Source organism: Peromyscus maniculatus, chromosome X (assembly GCF_049852395.1).
Source record: "Peromyscus maniculatus bairdii isolate BWxNUB_F1_BW_parent chromosome X, HU_Pman_BW_mat_3.1, whole genome shotgun sequence".
NCBI lineage: Eukaryota > Metazoa > Chordata > Mammalia > Rodentia > Cricetidae > Peromyscus > Peromyscus maniculatus.
The window spans coordinates 36,286,975-36,299,002 of record NC_134875.1 but is presented as its reverse complement, the minus strand read 5'-3'; the positions used below and the strand labels follow the sequence as shown (position 1 = coordinate 36,299,002).

The window sequence follows — 12,028 nt, the reverse complement described above, 5'->3', positions numbered from 1 at the left end:
CTTGCCCTATTCTTGTTTTTATGTATTTGCTCATATATACAGGGTCAATGATTACGGTGAGGATAGCACAATGTGACAACAGAGAAGACTATGTGTCTGAGTGAGGATCTCTGTGGCTCCTGAGAAACTTGTGATTTGTGGAGTAATAAAGATGACTCAGGGTTTTTCACCTCTCTTTGTCCTTCAAACATGATATTTTCTCAATAATTGACACCCACAACTTAATGCTACCCCAAAAAAGACATGAAATATATTGAATACACATCTCTTTGTTGATGAAAGAATAATGTTTCACAGCCATTATGAACACTGGTCAGTGACACCAGAATATCTTCATTGAGTGCCGGGACAAGATGATGCTTCAGGATTCCTCCAAAAGCTTTACTGCAAGGTATTCTGCCTGTCAGCAGATTCACACTTCAGCATTTGAGACTGCTGAGTTTTCCTGTACTTGGCTCTTCTTCTCTTAAACCACCTCTGCAATAACATGGTGAAAGAGATAGCTTTAGTATATTCAACAGTCAATATCACAACTGGAAAAAAACTCTGTGTAACTGTACATGGCAGTGAGGCTTTAGACTTACCAGAACAATCTCATACATATGGGTTTTTTCTTTAAAATTATTTTGTAGAATATATTTGATCGTTTCCCCTCCTGAACACGTCTCACATTCTCCATACCTCCTAACCCACCCAACTTCATTCTCTCTCTCTCTCTCTCTCTCTCTCTCTCTCTCTCTCTCTCTCTCTCTCTCTCTCTCTCTCTCTCTCTCAAAAATAAGATAATGACAAAAAATCAAAACAAACTAAAAGATGACAGAAAAACCAAACAAAAGAAGAAGAAATCCTGCAGAAAACATGGAGGCAACCAGAACTATTCCTGGGTATGGGGCCTGCCCCAGAGTATGGTTGCTATACCCAGTGACACTCCATGCAGAAAACTCATGTTCCCTCTTCAATCAGGTATCAACTGCAAGGAGCTTCTTGGTGAGGGGTGGAACTTTGTGTCCACTTCCCCTTCTCAGTGCTAGAATTTTGTCTGGTTTGAACACTTGCAGGTCTTTTGTCTGAAAGTGAGAGACTTTGTGCCAGGGCAAGACAACAAAAAGCTTCCTCCATTTTGTATTCTTGCTGAGGCCATCTCAGATTTACCAGGAATTTGATCTCCTTGTTGGAAAAACCAGGAAAATTATCCAAATATATTATTCTGAGGACCAGAGGTCAATATGTCCTAGCTACATAATCTCAGCTTCTGTTAAACTACCTGCTTGTACAGAACACTCTCTCCAGCTAACCACTTAATTTGGCTTCTACTAAAACTGCTTATTTCAAAGTACTTTCTCTGCAAAGCCCCCCTGATGCTGCTGAGTGTGATGCCAGGACATTTTCTGTCTTTAAAAACACCATGTTCTGTACTCTCCAGGCTACACCTAGGTCCCTGAATAGCGTGGATGTGATCCCATCCAGCTGGAATAAATACTTTTAATTGGCTATAAATTGTTTGAGTGGCCAAATTTGGTGGGCTATGGGTAAAATTTTGAAGGTATCTCTGAGATCCCAGAGATTGGACCCAGATACTTAGGCTCTTGGGATCCCCAGGAACAGTGAAGAGTGCAGCAGCTGGAGAGGAATCTTAGGGATGTGCTCGGCCTGAGACGGTCCAGGATCCCAAGAAAATCATCACTGTGCCATTGCTGCTGAGCACTATGGAGGCACCCAGTATTGGTCACCACCCAAAAGAGAAACAAACAAAATGGTAAAACAAAAGTCATCCGGTCTGAACACCTCCAGATGTAAGTTTGGTCTGTAAGGGGTACCATCTAGTTAGGACACAAGAGGAGACGTCACACTTGACTATCGATCATGTGTCTAGGATCTGTGAGATGTCACTGGATTGTTGGTCTGCAGGTGTATGAACATGTGGTGGCCACCCCTATTTGTCATTTGTCTTTTGTATGTGTCTCTCAGTGTGACTGTGTCTCCCTGTGTGTTTCTGTCAGTTCTGTTGACTGAAGAAACAGATCTAAAAGAAAGGGAAAATAAGTCATCTAAGACCACAGCTAGAGCTGCCCCTAGGCAGTGCACAATTTCCTGCAAGCTCATGGGCAATGCTAGGCAGCACTGTGGTGCCCCTGTTTCTGGCAGCAGTTGTGGCTGTGCCTCGTGGCAGCTGGCTCCACTACTGCAATGACTACCTGGGTGCTTCAAAGCCTCATCTGTAATCACCAGTTCCCATGTAATAACCAATGGCTTCCTCTGGTGCAAGACCCCTACCCTTGGCTTAAGACCTGTGTCTTCTCCTTGGAAACCAGAATCCTTTGGACCTAACTGAGTAACTCAGAGAAACCCCAAACTTCTGGCTGTTCCCTCAGTTGGGAGATGGGAATAATTCCCAGAGCCAGGTGCTGGTTGCTCAGAGGAAGGAGAAAATTGAAGGGACTCTAGACTGCTTGAGCATGGCAAACATGGCTCTGGCAGGCCTTATCCATCTCCCCATTCCCTATGCCTTGCTAAAAACTGTTAGCTTACATTCCTAAAGCTAGCCACAAAGGTCTATTCCCTTATTTGTCCATTTCCTTCTCCTGACGCTCACTACCAAGTTTTGCATCAAAGTATTGACGTACAGCAATCAAAATCCTCTTGTGGCTTCCCTAATTAACATGTCCAATCAAAATTAAACACCTTATCCTAATGGGAAGTTTCCCCTTTTACCTTTATAACCTGCCATTTTCCTATGGCCCATGTCTGTCTCATCTCTATCCAGAGACAATCTTTTGTCATCATCCCCCACAAATACCCCCCTCTCCCCTTTTTCCTTCCCCTTCTCCCTCATCCTCTATCTCCTGTCTTTGTCTCTTATTCCCTGCCCTTTGTGTCTCTGGGGCAAATAAATCTCCTTTGTGCTGAGAAGTTGGTCTTGGGGGTCTGGAACCAATACTGGCCCCTTCAGAAGTAATTTCCCAGTCTCCTGTGTGGGGTGTGGTGGCTCAAAGTTAATAGGTTTCAACTTAAGGAAATCACTCAGAAAGTTTACAGTCGCTGACATTGAAGCCAAAGACAAAGAGGGAAAAAAACTTTCCCATGAGGTGATGACTGCCCTTAGGGAACAGACAAGAGAGAAAATGGGAGAAACAGACCAGGAAAAGGGGTTCAGGATTTCACCAGCATCATTTGATGGGGCCCTGAGTGCAGATCCATTGGAGTTTAAGGGGGGAAAATATCCATAAATCCCCCTGCTCCGGTGGGTAGATGGCCTCCTTATAGCTCTGACCACTGATGAGGGATGTGGACAGCTAACAGAAGGCCATTTTGGAGGTCCTTCAAGCCCAGAGGTAGAGAGTCTAAGCCAAGAAGTCTCAAATACCATGTTTTGATGTGCCACCTGTGCTCAGGTAAACTCCAAAGCGATCTGGGCTTAAGGAAGTGGGCCTAGAGAACATTGGGGGTTGGACTTTACTGAAATTTAGCCTACAAATTTGGCTATGATAATTTGTAGACACCTTCCAAGGATGGATGGAAGCATACCTCCTGATTGCAGAGGACTGAGATCAGAGTCAACATCTTCCTAGCTTGTTCCCTAAACCTAAGCTCAGCAACTAAGCTAGTCTCAATCACCCTCAGGACCCACAGTCTCTGTCTCCTGAGCCCAAGCTTATGATGCAGGTGAGCGAACATACCTGCTAAGCTTTTATGTGGGTGCTGAGGATCCAACTCATGTGGGAAGTGCGTTATCCACTGAGCTCTCTCCTCAGCCCCAACCTGAATTTTGACTTCACTATTTTCCCCAGATCATGTCCTCCTTATTAGATTAACTGAAATTAATTCAGTCCGACTCTTTTTTGTTTAATTTTTGTTTGTTTGTTTTTTTCGAGCAGGGTTTCTCTGTGTAGTTTTGGTGCCAGTCCTGGATCTCGCTCTGTAGACCAGGCTGGCCTTGAACTCACAGAGATCCACCTGGCTCTGTCTCCCAAGTGCTGCAATTAACGGCCTGGGCCACCACCTCTTGGCTGTCATATGTGTTTAATTTTAACACAGATTTCCAAAGCTGTCATCCCTAGACCTCTCCAAACACTAATGAGACTATGGCTGGTGGATACAAACAATAATGAGACTTTTACTTTAAAGGACATAACCTAAACACAGCACGGGGGAACATGAAAATTCAGCCTTGCTGTTGTCAACCTCACCTTTCCACAAACTTACAAAGGTGCAGGGCCAACCACGTGGACTTTTAAAGTGTCTTCCCACGTGACTCTTTGCTAAACTAAACACAGGTGAGTTATTGAAAACCTGTGTTTCTTGAAAGAATTCCTCCCTTGTCTCAATTAACTCATGCTTTCAAGTAAATGTATATTTGTTGCAACTGAACCCCTTTTTATCCCTGCTGCTTGCTACAATTAGAGGTCCCCAAGGTCATTTAGAGCCCTACTATGATACTAGATGTAAGTGCCCTGAAAAGACCAGGGTGTCAGGACTTCAGTATTAATCACTGCAGACATACCAGTAAACATTTATGTCGTCCAACATGCATGGCATTATAATATTCAATGCTGTCTATATATCTGATGTCCACACACTGATTATAAGTAGTCTGCCTTTTCAGTTTTTTTTTTTCAATTAAGAAATCATGTTGCCTCCAGCAATGGGAAAGGACCATAAGCTGTTGGGTGTTCATTCCCTTTTTACCTGTGGAAAACTGTAAGACTCAAAGCTTGGTTGCCATTATAAAACAGACAAGGACACCTCCCACCCATGATCACTTTTCATAATGGCTACAAGAAAATCGACCACAGCCTGAAGCAGGGTGCCCTGCACAAAGACTTTTGAAATGTACTGACCCGCACTCTAGATTCTCCCAGGAACAAGCGCTTTGCAAGGGCCCTCCTGTGGAAATAAGATGAAAAAGAGGAGCTGTTAGAGGAATACAGCATTTCAGCTTGGCAAGATGAAGAGACTTCTGGAGATGGGTCACATACCAACACAAAAATATGTAAAGTTGTTGATCTCTAAAGTATAAAGGCTTTTTATTTATCTCTACTTTACTACAATAAATAAATTAATTAATAAAATAATTAATTAACACATGGGGATATGATATACTAGTAGTGGGATTGCCTAGAAACCACCAGGTCTTGGGTTCAATTCACATTACAAAAGGTGGGGGGGAGCATAAATAAGGAGAGGAGGAAAAGAAATATAAACAAAAAGAAAACTGGATGAGGAATTTAGAGGCACCAATCAGTTTTTAGAATCAATCCATATCAACATTGCATGGAAATATTGACTCTGAACATCACAAAACATCCTTCCCATACCCATCAATGAACCAGGCAAAGACCTCCGTGCCTTGGGGCTCAAAGCAGATAGGGGCCACAGTGTGGAGAACACACCTCCAAATGAGAAGCTGAAAGATGGGAGGTGGGATTGGCTACTGAAACAAGCCACATACCTTGTAGTCTCATCAGGGTACTTAGTTTGTTCAAAAACTTCTTCCAGTTCACTCAGCTGCCTGGGTGTGAGACCCAACTGGATCCGTGGCCTTGTGCGGCGGAACTGTGGAACCCTGGCAGCAGCCAAGTTCTCCTGCTTCTCCAACTGTGGGTGTCCAGACCCTTGGTGGCTCCCATGGCTCTCATCTTTGATGTCATCACCAATATAGTGGATCACATCATCCTTATGGTCTGGGATGCCCTGGTTCTTTAGTTTTTCCGGACCATTTAGAGGACCTTCAAAGTTGCCATTTTCTGCTGCTGGACCAGCCTCTTGTTCAGCCTCAAGGATCACCTCGATCTCGTTTTCATCCAGCTTGTAGAAATTGGGGTCTACATGTTGGAATTGAAGAGCCATGGTGGACCTAAAAGGGAATAAGTAGTGTCACCTCTACAACTGTTCTGTGGATTGAATGGTATTGCAGTGCCTGGGGTTTTTGCAAATTTCATATCTGCCCTTTCTATCCCACAATCCCTACAGGAGATATGTGGTCAATGGGAGTGGCTCTTGGGAGCATTAGCAGAATGTACCCAACTTGGAATCCAACCAAGCCCATCAAAACCTCGAGAAGAAGGGACTTTAGGATCAAGCAAGCTGTTGCAAGTGCACAAGCAAGGACAAGGACAGGAATTTGCATTGAGCACATGGTCCCTGAGTGAACCTCTAGAGAACTTCTAGCCTCTATATATCCCTGTGCACATTGCAGGAACTAGGAATTAAGTGCTCATGGTTATCTCAGTTTGTGTTTGTTCCAAATTTCTGTATGAACACTGAAAACACAGCCAATCACTGTCCTCCATCAGCAGCAATGGCATGTTTATGGAGCCAGGTATGTGCAGCATTCTGGTGGACGAGACACTGCAAAAAGATTGATGTCATCAGTGAAAAAAATTCACATACTCCAGATTGTTGATGAGGAATCTCCATCACAGTTGTATAATGTCCTGTCCAGTTCTTCTTTAGTCTGCAAATGCTGACACTGCACGGTTAACTGCCCTTTATGTAGTGTCAATAAACCACTTAAGGTTGAGCATGCGATGGAACAGTTCCTGGGTTGATTAAACACCATATGTGCATTAAGGAAATGAAAATGAAAGAACAACAGGCCCAGTTCTTTTCAAAGAGTTAATAGTCTCAAATAAGTGTTTTCAGTGTACAGAGATGTTGGAAAATATCAAGACGATCTCATTAAGAAAATGTAATCCTTCACCCAGCAACTGATAGAAACAGATGCAGAGACCCACAGTCAAACATTAGGTGGACCTCAGGGAATCCTGTGGACGAGGTAGAGAAAGGTTAATGGGAGCCAGATGGGCTGAGGAAACCACAAGAAAACCCACAGAATCAACTAATCTGGGCTCATAGGTTCTCATAGAGACTGAATCGCCAGCCAGAGAGCTTACATGGGAATGAACTAGGTCCTCTACACATACTTTACAGATGTATAGCTTGATCTTCTTGTGGGGCTTCTACCAGTGGAAGCAGGGGCTGTCTCTGACTCTGTGACATGCTTTTGGGACCCTTTCCTCCTACTAGATTGCCTTGTCCGGCCTTAACAGGAGAGGAGGTGCCTCGTCTCACTGCAACTTGATAAACCATGGCTGGTGGATACATAAGGGAGGCCTGTCCTTTTCTGAAGAGAAAAGAGGAGTGGATGGAGGGAAGATGGAAGATCAGTGGGAAGGTCTGGGAGGAGAGGAGGAAGGGAGGAGAAATGTGATTGGGCTGGGAAAATTATTAATTAATTAATTAATAAAAAAGAAAAACTAGGGTTCAATATTACTTTTAAAATTAATACTGAATTTACTAAAGTTACAGATTAAGAAACTTAAAAGGGGCTGGAGAGATGGCTCAGCGGTTAAGAGCACTGGCTGTTCTTCCTGAGGTCCTGAGTTCAATTCCCAGCAACCACATGGTGGCTCACAACCATCCATAATGAGATCTGGTGCCCTCTTCTGGCCTGTAAGCATGCATGTAGGCAGAACACTGTAGACATAACAAATAAATAAATAAATCTTTTTAAAAAAAAAAAGAAAAAAAAAAGAAACTTAAAAACATAATTCCTTTCTAAACAGATAATTATTGTTTGTGTGCACATGCTTGTGGGTGCCTACAAGGAGCACTGGAGGCCCTAAAGCTCAACTTACAGATAGGTGGTTGTGAGGACCTGAGGTGGATGCTGGGAACTGGACTCTGGTCCTTTGAAAGAACAACAAATGTTCTTGACCATTTAGCCATCTTCCAGCCCCCTCACACAAATGCAAACTTTTTCTTTCTTCATTTCAGTTGTAGAATCCCAGAGCTTTGTGATATTAGGGCAGTGAGTAAGATTCCTAAGAAAATTGTAGTGCAAATAGTTTGACTTGCAAATGTGAAAATCAATGTCCTTAAATGCAAAAGCCTTGTCAAATACCCATAGAGTTGGTAGCTGAGTAGATTTGGAATCCTTTTAATTGCTGAATTTATTTGTTATGTATGTGTGGACCAGTAGGTACCATGGAGTGCAAGCCACAGCACCCATTAGGATGTGAGAAAACTACTTGGGAGAATCCATTCTCTCTTTCTACATGTCCATCCCAGGGATCAGGCTCAGGTCATCAGGCTTGGCAGCAAAAGCCTTAACCCACTGAAACATCACAGAAGACCTGCCTACCCCACACAAAGGTTCTTTTTTATGTACAAGGGGTGTCATCCAGGCAAAGTCCCATATGCCTGCTGAAAATTATCAAACAAAATTTAGAATGCCTTTCGATATTCATCTTACTGGACTTTGAATCCTACATACACTACAAGGGCTCATAAATCATAACAGTATCCCCCCCCCCCCCGAGAACTCCTAACTCAAGTAAATCCCATCAAATTCCTCCTAAGCATCCTATCAGGAGGAAGAGTATAATATCCCTTCTGAAGAGAATACTGTCTTTTCTGAAGTTGTATTCCAACCCTTTTAGCGTATTGTGTGTTTTTGTAGAGTAGTTCTTTGGTTATTAGCAGGTTTGTGTAGTACAGAATAAGAAGCAGAGCCTCTGAGACTGCCACCTGCTAATGCTAGAAGCTGAGGTCTTCATGGTAATGCTGAACATAAAAAAACACCTGATATTTCCATCATGTGAGCATCAGCAGTACAGGACACTGTCACCTTCCCTTTCCACTCACTGCTAGGAAGTCCTTTGAGTCTAACCTTCGAGCAGGAAGAGAGGAGGAAAAGAAGTAAGAATGAGGGTAAAAGGAATGGAAAAGGCAGGCTGCTGTGAAGCAAGGTGATGATCAGCAGTGTAAGGTGGCACGTAGATGCCCAGTTCCAAAGCCTGAGCTTTGTGTCTTAGGACCCTCGATGACTGTGTCTAATTCTCAGTTACATTAGCCTCCTGCATTGTTGCTTCACCTATTCCTTTTGCCTCCTGGGAACATTTTTCACTCAGCTGCTGTTGTGAAACACAATTTTTCTAGGGAAACAACACACATTTACTCACTACAGAAAGGGATCCCCCCACAGACAGAAGTAACAATTTTACCAGTGTCCAACTAGGTGAACAAATGGATTTTACCAGAGTTACAGGAATATGGGCAAGGGGTTGCTTACAGAAGCAGAAATGACTCAAAGTCACCTTTGTCACCAAAGCCTACCTCAGCTTGAGTGATGGCTCTCCAGATCTGGAAACCCGAAGCACACGATAAAGCCTGAGGGCAGAGAAATAGGTTGCGGTCTTTCCAGGTGGCTCTTAGTCTGAGTCTCTTACATACGGTAGCTCAACCGGTCTTTGCTCCTTCTGAGCAGTTCTGCTGGTCTCTTCCAGGCTGCTGCACTGGTCTGAGAAAGACTCTCAGCAGTCTTAACTATTTATACAGCGTTGGGGAGGGCGGAGCCCACTGAATGAAGTCAGTTTCAGAAATTTCCTGAAGGTATTTTGAGTTGTTTACTCCTTTTTCCCTCCTGTCCGGACCTGAGGACCGAACCCACGGCCTTATGCTTGCTAGGCAAGCACTCTACCACTGAGTTAAATCTGCAATCCCTGTTTACTCCTTCTTAAGGAGCTTTTCTGTGGAATTGAATGATTCAATCCAGGAGGAAACTGCTATACAACAGTAGTAAAAAGAATCAATGATAAAAATGTGCACTTGAGCCTGTCATTCTCCTTATTATACCCTCCCAGAGAAGGCACATAATACTTGGAAATTAATATGGCATCATAACTTTCAGCTACATAGTCATATAGTATAGTAGGCCACAAAAGAAACCCTACCATCTTTGTTAAACATACATGTTTCTGACACATTTTGGCTATAACACAGTTTGTTGCTATTCCTGGGCAATAGATCAGTTTATATTTACAAAACAAGACTGTTGAGGGTGCAGAAGAATGATGCAGGGGTAGGGCTACACCCAGCCAGGTTCACAGCAGGATCCCAGGCCACGGAACACTCAAGCTTGTGGAGAGGACATGCAACAGAGAGCATCAGGCTACACCACAGCTCAGAACATATGTGTCACCTGATACTTGAGAGTGCATGCACTGGGTACTTTGTTGAATACAGGAAATGCTGGCCAAGGATTCAGAATTTCCCAAAAGGCCATGCTTTTGGAATTTTGCTATCAGAACTGTGGTATAGGGTGACTGCAATGCCACTGAGTCCATCTGACTTGGCTCAGAGGGAGCAGCCTTCTATAAGATTCTAGACCAGTGGTTTTCAACCTTCCTAATGCTTCAAACCTTTAACACAGTTCCTCATGTTGAGGTGCCCCCACACACCATAAAATTTCATTGCTGCTTCATAACTGTAATTTTGCTATTGTTATGAGTGGTAATGGAAATATCTGACATGCAGGATATCTGATAAGCAACCCGAAGCAGGTCACAACCCACAGGTTGAGAACCACTGTTCTAAACAAAGATGATTGTAGACAGCTCAGGGTCTGATGTGGGAAAGAAGTAGTATGGCAGGGTAGGACAGATGGAGAAGGGAAGGGTTTACAAGGCACACATTAAGTGGTTCAAGTCCAGAGAAAAAAAGGATTGAACATGACTAGAGAGAGGAGAAGGAGAGAAACAGAGAACAGAACCTGGTATATCCAATGAGGTGACTTCTGTATCCCAAATTCTGCAATGAAAGTTCAAGTAACCTTCATCAAAATTCTGCCAGAAAGTAGGGGTTCAAGAATAGGGTTCCATTCAGATGAGATCTTCTTATGATGTCATATAGCAGAAAGACCAATTCATTACCAAGAAAAACCTTCCAAGCCTACGGAATCTGGGAATAATACCCACACAAGGTAAAGCTAAAAAAAATAAGTCTTTGCACCTAGGAGGAGTCTTTTGAAAGAAGCTCAGGACTCTAACCATCATTAGAGTCAGCCTCAGAGTAGACTCAAACCTCGGGAGTTAAGTCTATTCTAACCAGCTTTCATACAAACTGCCTGAATCAATGCTTCTGCAATATGATTCATAAGTAGATGTCAAGTATATAGGTCAGGAGTGAAGGCTCAACACTCAAGTATGAATACCTGGGGTCCCAGATGAGAGGTCCAGGAGCTCAGGGATGTCAATGTTACAGCTTCACAACTACGAAAGAAAAACATTTACTGAACTCTTCAAAGGGAGACTGTTCCAGGGGAGCTTCCAGACAGGTATAGGGAAAGGAGCTAAGCTCAGATTCAGGTGTGGGCCACAGTCAAGACAACTTGTAGTCAAGTCTCTTCTTGGGCCTAAACACTGACCTACAAGGTCTGTGGCCCTGACTGTGGAGGAGAAAGATAATTTTAGTTACTTCTTCAGTGAATTTAGTGCCAAAACTGAGGTCACTGTCACTAAAATGAAGCCTGGTTGGGACTAGAGAGATGGTTTAGTGATTAAGAGCACTTGGTGCTCTTGCAGGGTACCTGGGTTCAGATATCATTACCCACATGGTGGCTCACAACTATCTATAACCCCATTTCCAGGGTATCTGAAACCCCCTTTTATACATACATACATGCAGGTAAAAGAGTCATACACATAAACTTCAATAAATAAATCTAAGAAAATAAATAAATGGCAGCCTGGGAATGTGGCAATTCCCAGCTTCAGAGCAGAGGGTAGAGTAGTGGACGGAAGCCTACTCACATAAATCCCTTGTAGTAAGGTATAATTCTGGCTGAATAAAGATAATAAGACTTTGTGTAAGTCAGGCCAGGGTGCCCATACTTCTGCTGGGTGTGTGCAAGGATGAGGATGCAGAGCAGACATCCAGAGTGCTAGGCTATGCAGGACAGCTCAACTGATTGTGCGGGAGCTTTGCTAAATGCAGACCAGGCAGACACAATGTCCTAAGTTCAGAGTCCAGGCTCAGAGCTCAGGAGAGACTGGATGTCAGGCTCCTCCCCTCCATGACCTCAGGGTAGATAGCAGGGGAACCAAAGCATACTACACGGTGAAAAGACAGGAAAATTCCATGAGTCTGAGGTACCAGCCCTATCTACTTGAGACAGGAGGCATAAGGGAAAGCCACGTACTACGACCATTTATGAAGGGAGACGAGAAGCTGGGAATGTAAAGAGGTA

General features: G+C 43.5%; 1 protein-coding gene across 1 annotated transcript; it reads right to left on the bottom strand.

The window, feature by feature from the left end:
• Nucleotides 1–251: 251 nt before the first annotated feature.
• On the bottom strand, nt 252–9,307 carry LOC143270872 (uncharacterized). The gene is made up of 4 exons (XM_076562112.1): nt 9,118–9,307; nt 5,450–5,854; nt 4,839–4,884; nt 252–477 (listed from the first exon to the last, which is right to left on the bottom strand). Exons 2-4 carry the CDS (start codon nt 5,845–5,847, stop codon nt 382–384), a joined length of 540 nt encoding a protein of 179 aa, XP_076418227.1. The 5' UTR covers nt 5,848–5,854; nt 9,118–9,307; the 3' UTR covers nt 252–381.
• Nucleotides 9,308–12,028: the final 2,721 nt, after the last annotated feature.